This window comes from Anopheles darlingi, chromosome 3, assembly GCF_943734745.1.
Source record: "Anopheles darlingi chromosome 3, idAnoDarlMG_H_01, whole genome shotgun sequence".
Taxonomy (NCBI): domain Eukaryota; kingdom Metazoa; phylum Arthropoda; class Insecta; order Diptera; family Culicidae; genus Anopheles; species Anopheles darlingi.
This window is the reverse complement of record NC_064875.1, coordinates 35,375,939-35,401,151: the sequence shown is the minus strand read 5'-3', so window position 1 is coordinate 35,401,151 and position 25,213 is coordinate 35,375,939. Positions and strand designations below refer to the sequence as shown.

The 25,213-nt window shown below is 36.3% G+C and overlaps 1 protein-coding gene across 9 annotated transcripts in view; it reads left to right on the top strand.

The window, feature by feature from the left end:
- The first annotated feature begins 395 nt into the window (after positions 1-395).
- Positions 396-25,213, top strand: part of LOC125956524 (zinc finger protein 184-like) — a 43,892-nt gene continuing 19,074 nt past the window's right edge. For 2 of the 9 annotated variants that reach the window (XM_049688497.1, XM_049688493.1), the window contains exons 1-4: positions 406-567; positions 947-1,351; positions 9,553-9,729; positions 10,109-10,513. Coding sequence is in view for 3 of the 9 variants with exons in the window: in XM_049688501.1 (XP_049544458.1) it covers positions 768-808; positions 947-1,199 (294 nt within the window). In the remaining 6 variants the exon portion in view is untranslated. The other 7 variants (XM_049688494.1, XM_049688499.1, XM_049688502.1 and 4 more) reach the window with 7 other exon arrangements.

The window sequence follows — 25,213 nt, the reverse complement described above, 5'->3', positions numbered from 1 at the left end:
ATCTTCGAATATCAATAATGCATCAATCAAAATGCTAGGTGATAACGATTGTTTAACAATTATAAAAGTGTCCAATTTCTTTGATGAAACAGGGTAATTTCATAATCCGAATGCAATTTTAACCACAGAAACCCTTTTAAAGAAGTGTCATCTAGATAACGCCCGCTCCTTTCGCTCTCTCTCTCTCTCTCTCTCTCTCTCTCTCTCTCTCTCTCTCTCTCATATAAAAAAAAACAAATAAAGTTTGATATATTTTGTCATAAATTTGCCAAAAAACTGTAAAGAAGAATTTGTTTAAAAAAATAGCTGACATGGATGGAAGAGTAATCTCTTGAGTCTAAAATCAACATGTATGGAAGAGTAGTCTCTTGAAACATATTGCTTTTATTGAAAAAAAGACAACAAAACTCAACAATATTGATGCATCCTGCAGCTTTGCGACATGCAAAACAGTAGGAATGAAATAGAGGACCCTGATTGGCTGTGATAGAATAACTTGCCTCGCTCCGATTGGTTGAGCTATCCAAAGGACAACACGTGTATGATGCAAGCACCGGTATTGCACCGGTAAGTCCAAAAAGCACTATGAGGCGCACTTTTACCGGCAACTTTCAGGAATCTCGAATACATATGTTGGGCTTGACTGAATTGTATAAGGAAGCAAAAGTTTGCAATGAAAAACGAGATTGCAGAATTTTACCGGTTTTGCTGTCGGTGCCGTATTTGTAGCGAACGCAAAAGTGTAGATCAAAAAGAACGCACCGCACATGCGTCTCAAATTTGTGCAAGAATTGTCGGATCGGATCGGGTGAGAATCTATCTCGTTTCCTCCAGATTCATGCCTTTTCGTTCGTTCATTTTGCTTTACTCGTCTCGCTGCGATCTCGCTCACTCTCCTTCCGTCTTCCTATCTGTCTCTTTATCTCTCTTACTCTATCTCTTTCAGTGTCTATCTCTGTTTGACTTCGTCTCCATCGTGTGCTTGTGCCGTGTTCCGTGTGGCACGTACAGGATACGAAATTCTTCCTATTTCCTTTGAATGGCAAGCTGGCATGCCTTGCATTCGAAATTTCGAGTATTGTACAGAGAACGGCGGCATGTGTCGCATAACCAATGAAGACCGGTGCGTTACGAGCGAGGAGTCGGATCGGAGTGTGATTTGGAAAGTCCCGGCAGTCGGAAGTGGTTGCCGCTCCTAGGAGGACGTTCACTTAGAGCACAATTCTGTGTGATTGTTCTGGAGGACCAGCAGTGTTCTTGAAAAATAGTTTAGAAGTAAGCGAAATTAACACGAATCCAGCCAAATAAGTTGTATAATATGTGAAGCAGTGTTTTACAGATGAATAATTAGGTTCGTGATAGTAATGCGATGATAACGGACTACAAAAACAAACAACAACACTTAAACTCTCACTGGCTACAGATTAGATCATCACATTTGCTACGATACTAGCATATCTTTGAGCGGCGATGAGTTTCGGTACCATGCCGCTTTCGGTAAATTAGCTTTTGGGGCTGATCTGTACCATTTTCGCCAACTAATTCTTTTATTTCTACCTTTCCTAGTCATTGAGTAATTGTAATTGTAATTTACTAATAAAAAGGATTTTATCGGAAAGTATTTCAAAACGGAAATTTTCTAGGTATTGCTAGAAATGTTGGACAATACCTAGAGGCAGAAGACAATTCGTTAGGTAATGTTGGTAAGATTGGTGGTTGGATAGCAGCGGTTAATCGGGCCAGTGCCACCCGATTAAAGTGATTGGAGTAATGAAATTTAAATGTTTTATTAATTTTGAGTTATTTGTTCTACGCTTCCATTGCTACTACAAATGGATAATTATACTCCTTCTATTGGTGTGTAGTGGAGGGATCGCCGATAAGACAGACATACCACTTGTAGAAATACAATCGCACTCTACTGATATTTGTGCCAAAAGTTACTGTAGCGTCTGTTTTGCGCAGTTCACAATAATACCAGTGGGGAACAATTCCATGCTATTTCATTGTTTGTTTTTTTAGTTATTTTGAAAACAATTTCGCAAGTTTTGCTTGTTCATCAATCGCTAAGAATATGTAAAACAAAAAAATGAATGAAAAGGCAAATCGTTTTTGTTTTTATAGGAGAATAATGCGACGCGGTAAACATTGTTCTGTAGGTTCAAAAGGAAGGTAAATCGTACAGCCCGATTAAACAGTTACTTGGAAGTTCAGCCAAAATGATCAGCAATGCCTTAAAATGGAAAGCAAAGGCAGAAACTCGTGGTCGGAAACGATGCACATCCCAAAAAACTGACCGAAAAATGGCCAACTTATCGCGTAGAGATCCAACAACGACTTCCAATAGAATTAGGGATGCATTGGAGTTGTCTGTGAGTGCAGTAACAGTCAGACGCCGATTAATGGAGGCTAATCTGTACGCACGTAGTCCCCGTATGGTACCATTATTGACGAAGCGACATATTGCAAACCGTCTGGAGTTTGCAAAAATGCATGTCGACTGGCCCAAGGAAAAATGGCGCAATGTTTTGTAGACTGACGAATCCAAAATAGTGTTGTTTGGATCAAAGCCCGTCGTCAGTACGTAAGACGTGCACCTGCCACAGATTACCTACCACAGTATACTTTAAAGACCGTGAAACAGGGGGGAGCCAAAATAATGATGTTTTGGGGATGATTGGGACGTGGACCACCATGCATACATCAGAATCCTCGACCAGGTCATGCTTCCTTATGCAGTAAGGAAGAAATGGCATTGAAATGGTTATTTCAGCAGGATAATGATGTTAAACATACAAGTAAACGCGCAAAATTGTGGTTCCAATAGAAGGCCAGCCCGGTCTCCTGATCTCAACCCCATAGAGAATCTATGGGGAGATGTTAAATGCGCCGTTTCAGAAGCAAACCCAAAGAATATGAAAAAGCTTTTCGATATTTTCATGCGACGCACAAGTAGCCGGCGACTGCCAAACACTCAAACCCGTATAGGAGACGTAGAAATCCCTATAGCTATAGATTCTAGATTAACATTTAGAAACCACATAGAAGATAGAATCTTCAAAAGCGAAAAAATGCTTAAGACACTCTATGGACTAATCAACAGGAAATCTAAGTTAAACGTTAATAACAAATTACTAATTTATACATCGCCCTGCGCTACCTTATACTTCGCCAGTATGGGATGCATGTGCAAATACTCACATGAAGAAACTGCAAGTAATTCAGAATAAGTTCCTAAAAATTATGCTTATACTTAATCTTCCACCTTGGCACAGAACAATAGACGTGCGTACGAGAGCAGGAATCGACAAAATTACATCATTCATTTCCAGGATCAATGGAAAATACAAGTGTAGGTGGACTAATAGTAGTCACCAAATAGCGCGTGAGTAATCACATGAGAGAACAGAAGGTAGTCACTGTAAATATTAGTTAGTATTAGTGTTAGATAGGGTAACAGTAGTACGTAAGGACTGGATGGGGTAGTTTTTAGTATTTGTATTGAAAACCTTCAGTCAGGGGGTGTTTGTTATAGTTTTTTCCCGCAACGAAAGATAGGCCAACCAGTGTTAAACACTGGAATCACAATCAAATACAATAGCAAATACATTCAAATTCGGACCAGTGTTGAAAGGGGAACGCCCCGAGCTCACTATCCTATCACAACGTTTGTATAACTTACCATGTTTAAATTGATAAATAAACTTACTTACTTACTTACTTACTTACTTACTTAATTACTGAAAGAGCTTTGGTCGGTAATTCGTCAATCGTGGGCTTTGCAGCCCACGGGGATTGCTCCCCATCGCTCGATGTCAAGGATTTGTGAGCTCTATTCCTGAGCGATGCGCCGCTGTTATCTATATATATAAAAATGAATTCATGTCTGTCCGGATGTCCCTTATAGACTCCGAAACTACTGGACCGATTGACTCTAAATTTGATATGGGAGGGTTTTAGGGGCCGGTGAGTGCTACAGATATGCTTATAAACCCCCCGTTACCTTCCTTCATGCTCTTCCCTAACATTTGATTGTTAAAAACATTAATTACTCCGCAAGTTATGCACCGAATACCATCAAAACTTGCACAATTGTTGATGGTCATCTGACAAAACCATAGAACAAAATTTGGTTTATATCGGGTGAGGGGAAGGGGGTGCCTCGATACAACCCCAATCTTTTAAATTCATCCTATGCCAATATGGGTATCGTGTCCTAGGTTTTGATGGTCTCTAAATCGATTGGATTCATTTGATGCTCTTTTACTTTCTTTTTTCACTTGCTTCATCTTGCAGAGCAGAGTAATGGGTGGAAAAATTAGATAGTTGCGTTTAATTCTTGAACAATAATTTAAAAAATGCGACCAATAGATGTTAAGAAAAAGAAAGAAGAGATAGAGAGAGAGAAAGAAAGAGAGAAAAAGAGAGGAAGAGGGAGAGCGAAAGAGAGAGAGAGAAAGAGAAAGAGAGAGAGAAAAAGAGAGCCAGAGGAAGGGGGGGGGGGGGGGGGCTGGGGGAGAATGATAACAATGGGACCGTTACCACTTTTTATTCGTATGTTTATTGTTGCTTTCAATTTTCTTAACAATTTCTGTTTAATGTTTAAGAAGTTTCACAAGTCAATTTACATGAAACAATAATAAAAACTCATTCGGTTGTCAAGTATCAAGACTTATATTAATTTTCGATTATTGATTTACGTACCACTTATCATTGACGATTTTCAACGTATCGGGTTATGAATGGTAAACGATCGAAATTTCATGCACAAACATATAAAGCAGCAGTAACCGAATAGTAATAGAAAACAATACCAACAAATCCTATCCAACCGGAACGGTTTGCGATTGGAATGTCCAGCGAGATCGTCCGAGAGAAAAGAAAGACCCTCGATCTGATCGATTGACGTTTGAGTAAATTTGAAGTGCGGTGCTTTTAGTTATGATCTACCATGTGACTAAGTAAATCATCGTAAGCTGAATACCGGAAAAATATTTCGAAATCATGTATGAAATATCATTTTAAGTTACTTTTAAACTTCTTAACCACCCACTGCTATTTTATTGAACACAACTGTAGTGTTATTGGCTGTGCCACACGAAACGTAAACTTCGTGTAAGCTCAAAGTAAACGAAAATTGTAATGTTAAATTGGTCACGCTTCGTGCGACACGAGGCAATAACTAACTTCCACTCGAGGAGAATTCTGGCTGGTTTAATGTATGTCGTCTCATTACAAAATTATTGCCAATTTGCTTTGAACTCAGACAAATGATATTTTCCTCGTGCAGGACATCACAGGAGACAACTGGTTACATAAATCATCTGTTGAATGCAGGAAATAAGTATCACTCGAATAAAACAGTAAAAAAGGAGAAAAAAGGTGAGATAGACTTGTGTCAATTGTACAGTTGTACGTATAAACCAGACAAAATACCTTGTTGAAGGGAAGCCCTTTGGGGTATTTGTTTAGACTACGTAGATTCTCAGTTTTGGAGTTGAAACAGTGCTGAGTGTAAAATATTTTGGTCCTGTCTGAAAAAGCAGAGGACCAATTAAGAATAATTTTGCTCCGCAATCCTAGTCGCAAGGTAAATTAAAGACATCCGACACACATTTCTTGGCTATACGCTACTTGCAAATCTCCTCTTTCACTCAAATGCATTCTTATTATCCTTTTCAATCAATCCCGATGTTGGCATATACTGATGACATAGATATAATTGGTCTAAGACTTTCCGATGTAGGGCAAGCCTACATGAGGTCAAAAAGCCAAATTTATAGTAGCATCATCAGCGATCCAAAGAGCTATTGGGTGCAATATGATAGGTCGGAGTTGTACTTACATACGACAAAAAATTCTTCACCTGGCATAACACAGCGGAACAATGTCAACGGAACAGTGTAAGGCCAATCCACTACACCTATCTATTCGGATCTCTGCTTCTATCAAATTAATGTATTATTGTTTACATATGGCATGCAATTGAACAGCACTACCACAGCACTTTAGTAGAAAGTAGAGGATCGCATAAATAACCGTATGCCCGCAATCACTTCCATGCTCCAAACCTTCCCCTCCCAAGCAAGAATGTCTAGTAGAATAAGCCTTGTACCATGATTATAATATCATATGCATCCTTAAAATCCTCCTTAAAATAACCATGCATACGTAACGCACCGTCATTAAAAATATCTCTATTAGATAGATATTGGTCTCCCCGGTAACACGCGATGTTTAGCAAGCGAGGATAGGGATCAAACGGTGCATTCAGTACCTATTCGCCAATTTCTCCTATTCCCGCGAACAGCGCTTCAAAGCCTGTTAATTCCCTGTTAAAAACCATCGATATGCAACCCTCGAAACAGTTTTAAAATGCGTTGACAGAAGCAAGATTCGCATACTGCAACAGGGAAGACCCCGTGAGAAGCCGACTCCTACAGATACTGCGTCGTCCACCCTTACTCAGCTGCTTCTTCTTCTTACAGTCTTACTCAGCTCCTTCTCCAACGTAATCATAATGTTGCTGATCTTGACCGACACCGTTGAACGCAATCTGATCCGCTCACTAAGCCAAAATTTGTTATGTGATTCGTAACAGTAAGACTAGTCCCCACTCAATCATTAAGCTCCTATTTAACTTGCACCACGTTCAGGGTTTGACCCCAGACTCTACGGACTATATCATTGGCACAGATGATGATCAAAACCCCCCAAGTACGCTATAGAGATCAGAGTTTATGGATAATACATAATTACTTTCTATTTTGAGAAGACAATTTTGAAACGATGAAGGTAATATGTACATTATTCAGCTTTACGATTAAAAAAAAATTAAATGTTTGAAATGATTAAAAGGAATGATCCATTAAAGCAAAATACCTACGTATAGTAAGCTTTAATACAAAAATTGAAATGATGTAACAAGAGAGTTTCAGGTAATCCTATTGTCGATTGTTTTTTTATGTTAATGTATTAATAAATATATTTAAATATAAATTTTTGAACTTCATTCTAAATATATGAAAAACTGTAACAATTACCAATAGGGCTGGACTGGACGACTACGTAAAAACTAAAATAGAGAGCACTGCTTTGGTGGAAAACTTTTAAACTGTGATCTGTTTATCTATTATTCTATCTTTTTTGCTTTTTGCTGTAATTATTGCGTATAATAAAGGAAAATGACAAGTATTTAAATTCAAAGCATTTTCTGGCATTGCCAAATGATGCCAATTGTTTCAACCTTTTAATATTGGTCAGTTTAAAAGGAAAATGAAGAATGGATTTTAAAAAGATTATATAAATGCATAGAATACACATTACCTGGAACATTGTTTGTCCATTATCGACATCGATTGACACCATTCATGATCCTTGGCTGATAAAATGAAGAAACACCTTCGCTCCGCTATTCGGCACAACTGGGATCTATTCAATAAATATGCAAATCATTCTATGCTGAAGAGCTGGTACGCTCTTACTGGTAAAAGAACCTATTCATGATATTCTCCAAAAATATTCAAGATTTATGAATATATTTACATCAATTGTGTCGAACGAAGGCCTCTTCGTTTCACATTTATTCTGCAGATAGGTATGCTATGACGCGTGCCGTGTTGTATTTTGTCGGGCAATCTTAATGTATTTATCATGTCTTGAATGAATGGTGGAACTGAACGGTTTTAAGATTTGAAAAGTTTAAAATTAAAATAGGGTTATACTTACTTTCTAATGCATGAAGTCTTGAGAAAATTAAACTCATGTAAAATATGAAAATTTGCATTGCGTGCCTGCATTTATCTAACGTCATAAATTTATGACCTTCAACAAATCACTCTTCAACTGTTAATTGCAACGTAATGTAAATGTAGTAGATTTTTTTTGTTCGTCTTTGAACACTGGAAATAAGAAAACAGAAGATCCACTGTTTTATAATTAAAAATAAGTTCCTACGGTGTATATATGTGCGCGCATCACGCAAAATCTACCGGGCCATTCATCACCAAACTTGGCACATACATAGGATATCATCCCCCATTATATATCTGGCGTCTTTTTCCCAGGTTTCTCTTACCTTCTTCCGCCCTCCACCCCCCCTAAACACCCATTTTAACAGGGGTTAAAACCAATATCTAAAAAAGAACAAAATTTCAGGAATTAATAATTTTTGTTGGTGGGAGGGCACCCATCCCGTCCTCCTACCATCTTTCATGATGTTTTAAAGTTTCTGACACATCGGATAGGTTATTTACCCATAGATACCATTTAACCAAAAAGATAACAAAGGTGAAGTAATGAAAGGAAACCAATGAGAGTTTATATCAAACTGCATACTAATCGATTTCATACGGGTACGCGGTTAGCTAGTCTGTTAGTAAAAAAATATTGAAAAATACATAATCATTCGAAATATACTTCGAATATACGAAATATACGAAATATATATTTTAAAATTTCAAAATAATTTTCATTTCAATAACATATTATACTAACTAGTAAACGCCATAAGAGGAACAACGACGTACGCCATCTCGCAAGCCATGTGAACATCTCACATCATCATTTGGCAACGATTCTACACTTATTTGTCTTCTCAATACAATAATAGTAACAAGGAACTGATCATCATGCCTATATACCGGGAATGACCGAAACCATTAAGAAACTTTCACGAGGCCTACCAAAAATCAAATAAACTTAATTGACCATATCCTAATTCGGTCAAGCAGTCGGTCAAAAAACAATAATCTTTTACCAAGGGATGAGGTTGCATGGAAACGTTTACCACAGGATGTGGCAGCATGCCCTTGCTCGTGCCCTAGGCCGTTGTAACTATGCTAAATCATTGGGGAATTGGTCAACGGTCACCTAATGGATGGGCACAAGGTAAGGGATTAATAAATGTTGCGCGTAACTCCCAAAGGTAAATAAAATAAAGCATAAATGTTTATGTATGATCTATAAGAATGAAATCAATTATAGCTACTCATGTGGAAAATGCTGTCAACATTTCTTACAAGGGGGTACTAACTATTCAAATATTCTCACTAGAAATAGTAATATGCTTGTTGACCATGTGGTAGACTTATGTTTATTTGATAAGAAACAAAACCGACTATTTTTTAAAAATACTATTTCTACCCATGGCAAGCTTTTAACTAGATTTCTACATTCGATGGTGCATTATTATTTTGTGATTTTTTTTCAAATTTTTTCTAGGTTATGAAACATTTAAGAATATTGTGTATCTGTTTTGTATAAATCGAAGCAAAAATTTTAGGCATGATGGGCTGTACCTATTTGCACGTGCTCTCACACGTCACAACGAGTCAACGCAAAGATGAGGTTCAATAGTTATGTCTTAAGCGCTCAAACATTTTCTTTTACAACTTAAAGAAATACTTGAAATGGTTAATCAATCTAAGGTTAACATTATTGACGAAATATTTTATATTTATTATTTCAATTTTAATTTAATTTTTCTTAATTTAATTTATTGATAATAGTCGTTTTAATTTAAATTAATTATTTTGTTTACATTAATTATAGAAAAAAAGACAACAGAACTCAACAATATTGATGCATCCTGCAGCTTTGCGACATGCAAAACAGTAGGAATGAAATAGCGGACCCTGATTGGCTGTGATAGAATAACTTGCCTCGCTCCGATTGGTTGAGCTATCCAAAGGACAACACGTGTATGATGCAAGCACCCGTATTGCTCCGGTAAGTCCAAAAAGCACTATGAGGCGCACTTTTACCGGCAACTTTCAGGAATCTCGAATACATATGTTGGGCTTGACTGAATTGTATAAGGAAGCAAAAGTTTGCAATGAAAAACGAGATTGTAGAATTTTACCGGTTTTGCTGTCGGTGCCGTATTTGTAGCGAACGCAAAAGTGTAGATCAAAAAGAACGCACCGCACATGCGTCTCAAATTTGTGCAAGAATTGTCGGATCGGATCGGGTGAGAATCTATCTCGTTTCCTCCAGATTCATGCCTTTTCGTTCGTTCATTTTGCTTTACTCGTCTCGCTGCGATCTCGCTCACTCTCCTTCCGTCTTCCTATCTGTCTCTTTATCTCTCTTACTCTATCTCTTTCAGTGTCTATCTCTGTTTGACTTCGTCTCCATCGTGTGCTTGTGCCGTGTTCCGTGTGGCACGTACAGGATACGAAATTCTTCCTATTTCCTTTGAATGGCAAGCTGGCATGCCTTGCATTCGAAATTTCGAGTATTGTACAGAGAACGGCGGCATGTGTCGCATAACCAATGAAGACCGGTGCGTTACGAGCGAGGAGTCGGATCGGAGTGTGATTTGGAAAGTCCCGGCAGTCGGAAGTGGTTGCCGCTCCTAGGAGGACGTTTACTTAGAGCACAATTCTGTGTGATTGTTCTGGAGGACCAGCAGTGTTCTTGAAAAATAGTTTAGAAGTAAGCGAAATTAACACGAATCCAGCCAAATAAGTTGTATAATATGTGAAGCAGTGTTTTACAGATGAATAATTAGGTTCGTGACAGTGACGAGATGATAAGCAAACACAGATTGGATAGCTACTAGCAACCAAATATAAACAACCAATGCCAACTAAGGTTTACTGATAAGGTTTATCAGCACTAAGAAATATTTTTAGGAGTACTTTTATAGTTTGTATGTAATTGTAAGTAGTTTTTATGACTATTTTCTTAGTGTAACATATAAAGAAATGAAAAACTTGTCAAATACCAAATGTATTATACATATGTTGCATGGTAAGGTTTTTTATTTTAAAATGTTACTCATGGAATTTTATTTTACGGATATAAAGTTTCGATGTCAATTAAAATCTTTCCGTGATTCAGATAAAGGTGATAATCTACCGCATCCTGATCGTATTCCCATGGTCGGATGAATTGGTATATACGTTATTTATTACCTTTTAGAGGATCTTATGAATGCTTGCTGGTGTTAAACTGTAATACCGGTTACAGAGGTGATGATTTTGTGGTATATGGTACACTCTACCTTCGCAATATTTCCACACCTAGTACACCCTCTTTTTTCTTGAGTCTACACCTAGTCGCTGCGAATATGGAATGTTATGACTAGTATCTATTGCTAGTCTTACGTTTGATCATAAGATACTGCACGTCTAAGTTAATTCGAAGGAAAGCAAAACATCGTCGAAATTCGATAACAACAATTGAATGATTTTTATGAGCTCTTCGCAATATAAGTTACTTTATATTTCGCGTTCGTAAGTAGAGCGTTACAGTTTTGTAACATTATTCTCAAGAGACTGTCATCGCCATACTGAAATCGACCACTAAATCTTATCCGCAATCATGCGGCTGCGATACGATGAACAACGTAGCAACAGTTTATTTAAAGCGAAATAGTGACAATTCGTTTTAATTATAGTTGGTCTTGCTTATTGGTGAAAATTAAACTAAAAACAAATCTAGCATGATAATTAAGATTTCGTAACCAAATAAACAGAGCGCTGATGGAAAGGCCTTAGCCTTAGGATTCAGTTTAATTTACTTATCTATTTGTGGTGAACTAATATGAAATCTTTCTAATTAGGATTCACCTAATAACACATAAAATTCAGTAATTTTACTATACAGAGTCGAAAAAATATTATACTTTATATGTTTACTATATGTGAAAAAACCCAATCTCGGACTATTTGGTGAATGTTACTCTCGATCAACTTTACGTATAACTATGGAAAAGGTTTGGGACACTACTGAAGATTTTGTGTATATTACACATCTTACATAGAGAGTTATGTATAATTCTAGAGAATCGTGGATTTTTACGACGTTTTTTTTGCGTTTTACACTAGGCTTGCCATAAGTATCGATTAGATTAAACTATAAAAAGGAAGCTGATGCTTTTGTATTTAATTTTAATGTTCTATTATTCATTTAAAATAATAAGATAAATAAATAAAAGAGACTGATGCTGTTTATTCAATTTTAAAGTTCTATAATTTATTTTAAAATAATAATATAAACAAGAGAGGCTGATGGTTTTGTATTCAATATTAATGTTTTAATTAATTTAATGTTCATTTGTTTCAAAATACATATACATTGATTTTGCAAGATAACGAGCAATTACGGTTTTCCAATTTACATTCCTTATCTGTCGTACAATCGCGTTAATCTGCTTCAGCATTAGCCCAAGAGCGTGGACGTAATAGAAGATGCCTAGCAGAACAAAGCTAAGAAAGATATTGTTATTTAAGATCATAAACGGCAGTCATTCAAAGTAAAGCTTTAGCAAATCCCTTATATATGGAAATGTGCATGTAATGCTTAAAACATATTTAAAACCAACTAACTATTGGGCCCGAACGGTCCGATATCCTTTGTTAAAAGTTAAAATCACTGTTCAATCCCATTGCATCTTCGAAAATCAATAATGCATCAATCAAAATGCTAGGTGCGAATTTTTATTTTACGAATATAAAGTTTCGATGTCAATTAAAATCTTTTCTTAAACGTACGGCTCGCCCGTCCTTATATATGTTTAAAAAAAATTAAAATCTTTCCGTGATTCAGATAAAGGTGATAATCTACCGCATCCTGATCGTATTCCCATGGTCGGATGACGTTTTAAAATTGGTATATACGTTATTTATCACCTAGGTGCAATTCTAACGATTGTTTGAACATTACAAAAGTCTTCAATTTCAATGATGAAGCAGGGTAATTTCATAATCCGAATGCAATTTTAACCCCAAACACCCTTTTAAAAAAGTGTTATACTCCCGTTGCCTCGTTAGCCGAAAATAATATTTTTTAACAATTGGAGTTCTTTGTAGACGTACTAGCTGGATTAAGCCCTTCGGTGCATGCTCCTTTTCAGACAGCTCATGAGCCTTACATTGTGAAGCTGTCAACACGTCCCGCTTTTTCGTGTGGTGCCTCACACTAATGCTGGTCGTGCAAGACGCCACGCTTCTGCTATCCGCATCACTTATCCACACACCACTCAATTTGGATATTCGCGTTCTCAGCGGTCTCCCATCCACCCTGCCGAACCGTCGGATGCACTATCTGTATACGTCTGGGATGAGCCGGCGCCTTCAGTGGATTACCTGTATCGTTTCTGCACAGATGGGAGCATTTTACCGGATGGTCAACACCGCCACAGTTGCCAGGATTATACGCCTCTCGCTCGGTGGGCCTCCGTGGAAACGTAACGCCAACCTAGCTTCTTCCTGCGCCCTGCGCTTGACATGCGGTGTTCATCTAGCGGACCTTCTGCTTCAAAGCACACAGAGATCTGCTGTCGCTTAGCGAGCATGCTGACCAACCTGCTGCTTATGTTGCTCGTACCGTTTTCTCTGTGGTAAACTCGAGTCCATTCTGAAGAAAGTTGTCTTTCAAATTCCCTTTTGGTTGAATTCACGACTCATAATTAGTACGTTGTCAGCGAATACGTTGGATGGAAATAGTGTATCCCTTGGGAGAACCACTCGCAGCACAACGTTCCACAACGTCTTGGCCCGATGTTGGGAACCAGAATCCGGAAATGGAATACGGTAGAACTCCGGATGTTCGTCTCTTCTGCCTTGAGCTGGAATCGTAAACAAACTGCCAATGGCTGAAGTTGCTGCCCAGAAGCGTGACTAATTTTGGGAATACTCGTTTCTCTACGAGGGGCATTGCCGTCCATCCCTTTTTTAATGGCGCTTTCACGTGCAACACCCCAACAGCGCGACCCAGCCATCATCAGAGCATAGGGTCGTCCGTACCTGTCTCAAGTTGTCCAAGGTAATATGCTGCTTCCATTCTTTTGGAAAGGTCGACTCGTGCATATAGTGTTGCAGAAGTCATTAGATTGCCGGTCCATGCTCTAATATCGCAGAACGGATTGCAACGGCCAATATGCCGTGTTACCCTGATACTTTCTTATTTGATTTATGCGTGTCACCCGTGAGTTACTTTGAGCGCGTTTGAGCTTGGCAATTGAATTTAGCGTCCAGGGTTTAAGTAGATAGTTAATCCGCCTTCGGTGTTTTATTTTAATTCTTCGCATTTACTTTTACATTTTTTTATAAGTGCTTATCCTTTCAACAATATTGTGTGAAATTTTGGGATCAATAGAAGCAAAACTGACAAAGATATTGATTTTTGAAAATCCTACTTTCATACAAGGCTCAATGCATCTCGCTACTTTGAATCGCGATTCCCAAAACCTACGTTTTCAAAGTCGGTGCCCATCGTAGCATAAAAACTACTGCAACGCTCGATTTGAAATTTTGAACACATAATCTCTACATTATTTGCCAGATAGCTCAATCGAGTTTTTATAAAAAGTGTTGATACTTTTTACTAACAATTTTTTTTCACTTCACTATGTCACTTTTTCAAAAGTTCAAAAGTTCAACAAGTCAAGAGCAAAACAGGTTTAATAGCTATAAATATTAGGCAATAGATTGGTAGGTCAATCATAGTACATCTTAAACACAATGTTCCACCCCTCAATATCTAATCTAAAAGTGAGTAGAATTTGTGACATGGCCAATACATCAATGCGCCGTACATTAAGGCCTGAATATGATAGGCTTTCTTGGGTTCACGCATACATAGCTAATCTTGACAGTTTTAAAAGGTAAGGAATGCCGAATTTGTCACATTATTAGGGTCCTCGAACGTTCGATCGACGTTCAATGATTGCTAGCTTATGACATTTTCATTCACCGCTTCGATGCAACAGTTTCATACCCAGACATCCGCTTCCTAATCGGTTGATAGCGAAGGTCTGTTTTGCAACACCCCCCCATCAGATGGAAGAATGAGCATCACGTCTGGGAATCACAAAACATCTCGTCATCACCGGTATACCACGTACATTAACAAATTCTTCCAAGCATTACAATCGATTCCTATTTCATTCGATTCAAGACAACACACACTATGACTTCTGACTATGACAACACCCTCACAGAATTCTGTGAACGTTGTTTTCCAACATACATTCTGGTATAGGGTAAGAAGGTGCTCATTTTCATAAATGCTCAATTTGTGTAACACCACTCCCTTAATTATATTATGAGAGCATTCGAAGCAATTCCATCAGAGTTATCCCACCGGAAGACGCCTGTTAAACGGTTATTTTATGCACCATAATAATGCATAAGCAATGCTCACAAAACGGTATTCATACAAACCCTGCAAATCTTCAATAACTATACCTCCAGTTTCATTTACTATGCATAGCCATGTTCTTGCATTGTAGTTATAGGAAAGTCTGATTAATTTGCTGTATGATTCCAAATTTACATGCTCCTTTTAAATGACTTAAACAAATAAAAACTACCAATGCTTTGATTCACACTGTTCACATTGACTGCTTTTTCCATTTTTATTCTAGTGCAGTTTTTGGATTATCAAGGTCGATACCATTTTTTACATATCTATGAACGGACGAGCCGCATGTTTAATTCGATAGCATTATTTGCTCAAACAGAGCTATATCACAAGTTTGAACAAAACAAATCAGAAATATGTCGCAGAGAATCTTATTAATCAATAAAACAAACTGTATACAATATCCACACTTTTTTCAAAAATTGTTGATTAACAAGGGAGAATTACAGTTTACACTTACAAAACAATATTGTTACATTTGCGAGCTGTGTACTCTATTATTCTTGTCTTATTAGTTAAATGCTGCATGCAACAAAATAAAATCAATACATAAAAATAAAACTCCAAGTTTGTTATTATTGATTTCAAATCTAAGTGACAGCAAAAACAGAAATAAAACAATAAATGTCTTGTTTTCTTCATCTGGGACTTTATCTTGTTTCTTGAAAAATAAAGGGTAACTGTAAACGGTTGTTGCTCAAGTTAATGTTGATTGCAGTATAGTAATTTTTGGATGTGCACTTGTCATTGATTACTATTTCTTTGTATTGTCCCTTGCATCACATAGCTAGTATGTGAATTCGGATTATACCGATGGATTTATCTCCTTCATTGCTACATTATTTTGGTCACGTGACGCGTCATAAAAGAAGAAAAACCGATCTGAAGAATCGGGAGCCAATTTGAATGCATTATATATGTCTCTGGCAGAACACTCAAGAGTTGAAATCTTAAAACATTTTTTCCCTCAATGTTCAGGGTTCCTTTTTGCAACGCATACCCAACATTTCAATCGGATTATACGAGTGATTGCACCATGACGGGTAGGTTTGAAAATTCAGGATGGGCTCATGGAATCCCCTAGTTACACTTGTGTTAAACCCATTCGAATAGTATCCGTGTGGATTTGTGATTCTGTTCCTCCTGTTCAATCGTTAGTATAATCTAATTTACATTTTTACAGCCTTACGCCTCAATAGTATCGGTTTAATGAATATACCTAAATGTATAAAAGTCATCGTCGATTTTTTTCACTGCTCTACATTCTCGCTGTCAAAGATCGATTAATTAATGAAGCAAAGGCTTGTTTTATAATCAGTTTCGTTAGAAAAAATAGACTTAAAGGGCATACAATTTGAGCACATGTTTGGAAATTCATGTAGAAAAAGTTCTTTAAAGTTAATTTTACCCAGTAAATCTTTATGTGACTTAGTAATGTTTATGTAGTGCCAATTCTAAATTTTCATAAACAGAATAATACGCCTTATAAGTAGTGTTAAAATACAATACGAGTAAACATACAGCTCGCCCGTTCTCATATATGTTAAAAAAATACAATACGAAGTAAAACGTTTAATTCCAAATGATAATTTAATACTGTAACGAATCTGTTACGTATAGCAATATGTCCGCGTAGTTGTTTAGCGGTATCAACACCTCCGAGATCCTTCCGATAGAACCGACATGAACGAAAGGACCGACAATTTGAGTTTCTTTACATTAATGAAGTTCTCTATACTTAATTAAAATATTCTCATTCCGATTCTCATTTGGAATTGGGCGTATTCATAACAGAATTAAAAATTGTATTTTGAGATGAAAGCAATAAAAGAATAATATTATTGCTATACAGTGGATACACTATTTAATGTGTTAACGTGTTTTGCCCGTTTCGCTCGTTGTTTTACGTATGTTGTTGGTTTGGATTGATATGCTTTAGATTTTGAGAGATTTGCTTGAAAAACAAACGATGGAGTATTGTAATAAAATTGTTGATTTGTCCATCTCCAAATTTACGGATTCGTGCAATTAATATGTTTTTTTTCGTGCAATGTACTAAATGTACTCTTATTCTCTTGCTTAGTAGTATTGTAGTATTGTGGCAATTTATAATTGGAGAGAGATTTAACCGCCACACATCCTGAACAAATGTACTAAATTGGTACCTAGTAGCATTTAGTCCAATCGAAATACAGGTACGTCTCTTACATTGATAGTGACAATCTAGGAAAACCTGAGATTGACTAACAAAATGACAAATTTTCGTTCTAGGTCTGCGATATTTCCTCAACTACAAGATTCGACGTAAATTATAAACTGCCACTGATGGAAACGAACTTTCTGCGCAGCTGTCATTTGAAACCTTGAATAAACCAATACCGAAGGTTCATCTCATAATCGTTTAAATTCCGCTTGTATTCGCCGACCTATTTGTAAGCAAACCATCAGTTAAACACCAGGAAAATGAACGGAAGTACCCGTGCTTTTCGTTGTTACAAACGCTTTATGTACTCGTTATGTTATGTAAAAGCACATTGCAAGAGGAGAAAGTACTTAGTGTTCATCTAAAACAATCGACTATCCTTTGGCAAAGCACAATGCATAATGTTCTTAATTTAAGTCGTTACATATCCAAATTCTAAGACCAGGTTAACGGAGGGGCAGCTTGTAACAATATAGTGAAATTTGAGTGTTTACAAAATAGAGATCTATTTGCTAAAGATAATAACAAGATTAAAAGGAATATGGGCATTGTTCCAACAACTAATACAAACGACATCTTACTTATTTGTTATTTAAGCCCAATTTTATGATCAACATAGTCTTAATGGGAAATATGTGTTCTTCGAACAAAAGTATCCATCGCAACGCACTATAATCTAGGGTACATTATGTAAGTATAGTTAGATTGCCAGTCATTTGGGAATCATTTGAGTAGTGAGTCAAACACGCCTTGTTTGGTTTGTCATAAAAGCACTAAAAGTAGGCTATTCCACTCCACTATAATTGAAAGACAATGGCAAAAAAGACGACACATTGCCAAGGACGTTGGTAGAGTAGTACAATAGCTTCAAGAACAGCTACAGTTGCTTTGGAAATGTTTTATCCCACAGGAATAAAAGTGTTGGTTGCATAATTAAACTAAAAATGGATCTTCCTGGCAAATGTAACACTGATCGATCACAGCTTTTTCTGGTATATTGCTATTGTGGCATACTTCTTCTGTAACTTACAGTTACACTATCTAATATCTCCTCAAGCACTTATATTTAGAACTATCAAAAATTACTTTTTTTTATTTCATTAAAATATGACATGGTGTTAAAAATAGCACTAGTTTTCGTGTTCACGTGCTACACTCTCGTGTTGGCATACGGAACCCTATTTTTACAATAACACCTAATGGTCGAGGTTGATTGAATAAAAAAATTAATTGATTATCACTTGTCTTTCTTTCACTTAGCCTTAATTTAAATTAAAGCTGTTTATTAATTCCTGTTCTCTTCTCATTTTTTGCCATACGATTCTTATGTGTGCGTTTGTGAATTATCTACATTTAACAATTTTAAATGGACAGGGGTAAAATTTAATGCACTACGATATACGTTTTTCAATTCCTATATGATGCTTTCGTCCTAACTACCGCAAAACAGTTTAGATTGTTCATTAGAGATCTTAGTTCATTTTCTGCTAATCACACATTTTGTAGAATCGTGAGAGGTAGGTATTTTTTCGACTCTCATTAGAGTTGAATAAAAAACCAGCTTCTTTAGTCTTTTATTGCAGACTTTTCATCCTACATTCTCATTTGACAGCACTATTCCGTACTAGAGAGAAACACGGGGTACTTTTATCGAAAAACCCAATAGTTGAATTTGAGAAAATACCAAAAATGAAAATAAAAAGATCATGCTCAAGTCTCAGTGGGATGTTATTTCCATTTTGCATTCTTAATTTCTTGTTCTTATTTAATAATACAGTTTTGCGATGTTATACTCGAATGGCATTTTGAAGAAACATGCCGCATGAGAATAAAATAAAACAAAATGAAGAATTGCTGTAATTTTCAATAATTGCCGATTGGATTTGGTGTTTGTATGTACGCAAGTAATTATTTGAAGGGAATTATACTGCATTATACAACATTCTTTCGCATATGATTGCCATGTTATCATTGAAATTGGATTTGGTCGATTCCAATTGCTTGGATTGCTGGATCTAAAACCGCGACCCGTTATGAAATCTACAGCATGTCAATAATAATAAGAGTTTTCACATTATCAATCCCCGGCAATCACTATCTACAAGCATTGTTTTCTTCATTTCTGCGATATACAGCTATTATAAATTGGCTCTTATACGTCAATTTATAATACTCGTGTCAATTTATAATACTTTGTAGGATCTTTTCTGTTCTTGGAATATACACGCTCCTGTGCCTTTTTTCAGTGCATTTGGGCTATATGCACTAAACCTACACGAGACGTCCATACGAGACGACACGAGACGAGACCAAACGACCATTATCTCTCCCACATACTGAACACTAACTAGTAAAACATAAATATGTTCTATTGTTCTATCCAATGCATGTGACCTGAATACATTGTCATTAATCCAGCATCCGACAATGCTGAACCAAACGCCTCTTCGTGAATTTCGAAGTTTTCCAATTCCATGTGTTTAGCTACCACAAGTCTACTAATACTAGTATTTGTAATACGGACAGCACCAATAATGCTCATCCTCCATTACCTATTCGTTTCGAAAGTAGCGCAACCACCGGAGCCTGTATAGCGAACAACATTAAGGTTGCTTTTTATTTAACGTCGGGTACGTGATGTCTCGTGTTTTCTACACTGTACGTGCCCTGAGTTAGCAAAATCCATTCCTAGTCGTGAACCATATTCGACTTTTCCAACGTATTCCATTTTGTGTTTAATGGAATGATGGATGTTTTGAAATTTTCTTTCGACAATTGTTCACAAAAAATTATATGAATTCTGGTAAAATATTCCGATATCAACATTTAATCCTAGTGTACAGCCGCGGGTCTGGCCAACCCCCTATGCTTTTACATGCATTTGTAAGGAATTTAGCGCTGCGTATGTGCTCATTTGGACTGTATACTCATTTGGACTCATTTGGCTCGTCCGTCCTTATATATATTAAAAAAATATTTTTTTTGAAGAAATATAGTATGAACTCTCTTATGAGTAATGGGTTCGAATAAGAGCAAGAAAAACAACAAATTATAGTAAGCTGCGCCGAAAAAAATCTGCCTTTTTCGCCAAGTAGCGCTCAGGCGAGAGAGATGCAAAATACTGGTGGCAGCAAGTGAGGGCAAGAAAAATGAATTAAAAAGAAAGAAAGTGAACAGGCCCTGCCACACGGAGCGTAAACTCTAGCGTAAACAAAAAAATTAATGCCAAAACGTTTAATTTTAACCCTTACACGCTGTCAATGTCAAAGATTTGACCTTTTAGGTGTCTTTTTCTTTCACAAAAGTAGCTTAATCCCAAATAGATATAAAAAGAAAAACTCAGAAAAATTAATTGACAAATTATAAAACGAAAAATTATAATAAAACGAAAAATTAAACCTAACATCGTAATCCTAACAACCTAACTGATAATGTAAACTACGTATATCCCAGAGTGGACGTGATTCATCAATCCCAGCGTTTTGCTCAACAAAGCAATAATCAGAAGAATAGTCTACTATTTTTCTATATTCCCTAAAAATAATTCGTGTGGATAGTTTACGCGCAACAACAAACAGTATAATACTTAAAAAAGCAGATGAAAATTTCAAATTATTTTCATTAAATTCGTAGGAATTGTTAGTGTATAAATATAAGGCAGACTTTTGCATAATGCAATGAATAGTTCAAATGTTAGAAAAAATGTAGGTGATGGTTAAGGCTATTCTGAATTTTTACCTGAATTATTAATAATACGTGAAACCTCACCTGATATAAGATTCAGGTATCTCACTGAAGGACTACAACTGTAGAAAAATTTACAATCTATAATGCATGTTTTTTTCATGTATCAATTGAAGTTTCCAAAAATCAGCAAATGTTTTTACGAAAAAAAAACTTTTTTATAAATAAATAAAGGTGATAAAGTTTGACGATATTCAGTGAAAAAAATTTGACGTGTGTGACTAATAAGTAGGAACTAGGGATGTTGAGTAATTGCGTATTTATTGCGAAGGTCGTTATATTGACTTCAAAACATGAAGATATTGTATATTACACAATTTCTCGTTATGAGTATTATAGAGCTACCTTAATATTTTTACATACTTTGTTCTATCCCTTAGTTAATTTAATCTATTAAATTAGCATTTTGCTGAGTCCTCAATACATTTGATGAAAAGCATCGTTTCAATGGCATTAAGTATTCACACGTATCTTCAGCATTGCTGTGATAGGTCATGTACCAAACACCACACGCTCACTCGAAACCAATATTCTAGAGTCCCAAGAATGCGTTCTCTATAAATCTGCATTAGAAGCTTTAATAGCAATTTGTTCCATTTGCTGAACTCCATTACGAAATACCAAGAGAAAGGAAACCCTCGAACGAGATGTTGTTTCCCTAGCTTAGTTTTGATGCCATTCCATGGTAACAATAAATTTAAATTAGAATTTAGATAAAAAAAATAAGGATGCATGCTATCACTTGTATTCGTAAAGTTCTGATAATGAAATTCCACTTCGGTTTTTTTTACTAGAAGTATAATTTGTTGGAAATCCTTTTAACGCTTAGTATCACCTTTTTCAAATTGGCTAGTTTATAAACGTTATTTATAACGGTTTTTTGTTTCTCTTTACTCTACTTACAGTTTTTATGTAAAACAATTTTCATTTCATTTTCAATTTTATTTTCCTTTTTTTTCTAGAGGGCCATACACTACAGTTTTTAGTCATTCCTTCTATAAGTAACTATTCTATTCCTTCTATAAGTAGATAAATGGTGTGTCTTGCAGAGTGTAATAGATTCTTAAAATATTTTGTCGTTACGTTTTTAAACTTTAAAAAAAAATCTGTGAAGTGGTCATACACATAAAAACTACTATGAGGCTTTTATGTTGTATTGGGTTATGAGATTTTATAGGCTATTTTAGCGATATATTAGCAATAAGGTTTGATTGTGGAAGATAGCGTATTAAGAGAGACAAGTTAGTGTCTGTACGAAGATAACCTATGAAATATTCATATTTTACATACAAATCATATCTAATTCCTAAAGCAGATCAATTTGCACGTTTATTGATTATTGAAACTAAAATTAGAACATACAAATGAGTCATCTTCAAAAATCATAAAACTATTTGCAATTGTGCCATCTTTGAGAGTTAACTAGCATCTTCTGTGCGGCATACGCCGCCGAGAAGGATGAAGTCTACGATGAGATTTACGAGACTCTCTTAAAGGTGGAACACATAAAATGGTTAGGACAGCACTTCCGGGATGTCGAAAGAAGCAGTGGCTACAGTACCTCAAATAAACGCGCTATAACCGAATACACTCTGGCTCGCGATGGTCCCTGGACCAGTATGCCCGGATGTTAATTATCGTGATCGCTTCACCCGCTTGACCGTCGTCATACGCTAGAGCTGCCAGGCTACTCAACAGCTGCTAATTCTTCTGCGACAGTATTCGCGATCCCGAGCTAGGTAACGGTATGCAGTGACAAGTGTGAGACGACTTCATAATCAGTGACATCGCTCTGCACTTTGGAGGGGACATCGCAAGAAGGTAGCAACCCAACCTTATGTCAGTTAAGCTTGAACGACCTTCATGCTGGCAAAAGAGTTGGTTATTGTAACCCTTTGTCGTTAGGATAGCGTACAAATATTTAGGTTTGATAATTTGGCTTCATCTAAGGTCAGCATGTATGACGTGACGATACCTACATGTAGTGAATTAGACCCATAGCCTTAGAACATGATACTGCTCAAGATGACGCTACAAAATTGCGTGATCCATACCGTGGAATGCAACCGATTAAGTAATTCTGCCTTATGATCGACAAGATCAATTTATACAGCGATAAATCTGGATTCTTCTTATCTGGTGCCCCAAATCAGAACCTCCCAGTCAGAAGAGGTTCTAAATAGGCAGAACGGACTAGAAGCAGAAAATACAATGGTTTTGCCGTATCTGATTGTTTTTTTTTTCATTTTTGTCTTTTATCTTAACTTTCCGGATATTTTATTAAGACTGCCCGCACCGGCGTCCCCGCGCCTTTGGCTTCCGTATCCGCCTCTCTCTAAAACTGGCTATCAGCCACTGTCTCTCTCTTTCTCGCCCTCTCTCTCTCTAATGCTCTCTACCGTTGCTTTCGATTGGCTTTTAATTACGAGCCAAATATTGATTATGCGGCGAATCACAAGGTGAATATCGGCGATATGAGTATAGTGTATATATATATATATATATATATATATATATATATATATATATATATATATATATATATATATATATATATATATATATACACGAGATTTTACTTTTAGCCAGTTAAACGCACAAAAGGATTTTTTTTATTTTTCTACATAATCTACTGATTCCGAAACACATTTTTCCCAGCGTATAGGCAGCTGCAAATGAGGTTTCATCCTCAGTCATTGTTGAATCTTTTGTCTCCCAACATTTCCTTGAGAGAGATAAACATATGAAAGTCACAGGGTAACAAGTCGTAACTGTAACGAGGGTGTTCCAATATTTTCCACCTCAGTTGCTCCTATTTTTCCCTCGTAATGGCTGCAAGCATGTGTGGACGAGCATTATCATGCAAAGAACCAATTTCCTTATCAATAGGTCCATATTTAGCGGCGATATGCATGTCGCACCTCACTTAAAACATTACAAGAATCAGTCGCATTAATTGTCCTGCAGTGATACGACGTCTAGAATGACAGACGCCGTCTAAAGGATTTAATCTTGTGCGCTCTTAGGCTGGTTCGAGCTTTGCGGTTATGGCTCTCTAGATTTTTTTAAGCTATGCAACGACTGTGGCTCGTGACAGTGCCTTTTCCCGGAAGTATACAATCGATCTCCTCAAGATTTCGATCAGTTTTACGCCTAGAAACTTGATTACAATATGTTGCGCAAATGACGAAGATACCTCATGCAGTAAAATTATCACTGTGGACACTGAGAGTGCCAATGAGACGATCCAGGGCGCTTTTTAATTTCCCGACAAACAACAGCTAAAACAGCGAGAACGTTCTATCTTCATTTTTGTGACCTGTATATATATATATATATATATATATATATATATATATATATATATATATATATATATATATATATATATATATGTATATATATATATATATATATATATATATATATATATATATATATATATATATATATATTTATTTATTTATTTATTTATTTATTTATTTATTTATTTATTTTTTTATTTAATTCTTTGTTTAATTTATTTATTTTAACATTCCTTTCCGAGATCATCTATAATAGTAACAATAATAATAAATAGCTAAAAAACCTTAACCAAATGACATTGCGACACATATGGAACATCGTTTCTTCACTGGCATTTGCGAGCTACATTAGGTACGTTTTTGGTGTTATTCATTTTCAGATACTAGGAAGAGGCTGAAGTTTCTTCCAAGCTAAAATTCATTAATACTATTTCTATACATCATACATAAACATTTGTGTTTAGTTTTATTTACCTTTGGGAGTATTCCTTCAGCCTCTATTGCTCCCGGAACAATATCTGCTGTTTGGTGGCCAAGGGGCAATCGAGTTCGATCTGAGAAGGACACTCACGGATTGGTCTTCTATGTCACGGAACCTAACAGAGAAATGACCAGCTTCGTTAGCCCAATTCCCCCAAATTGAAGCAGTCACTAAAACAGAGAAGAATCTCAAAGCTAAGAATCTAACCAAAGGATCAATACTGGATCCTTTTTGCTTTCGTCACTCAACGCCGTTTTATTGTTATTACTATTGCTTCTTCATGCAATCACTTGGAATGGAATGTAGGTGTTCAGGGTAGATTTTCAG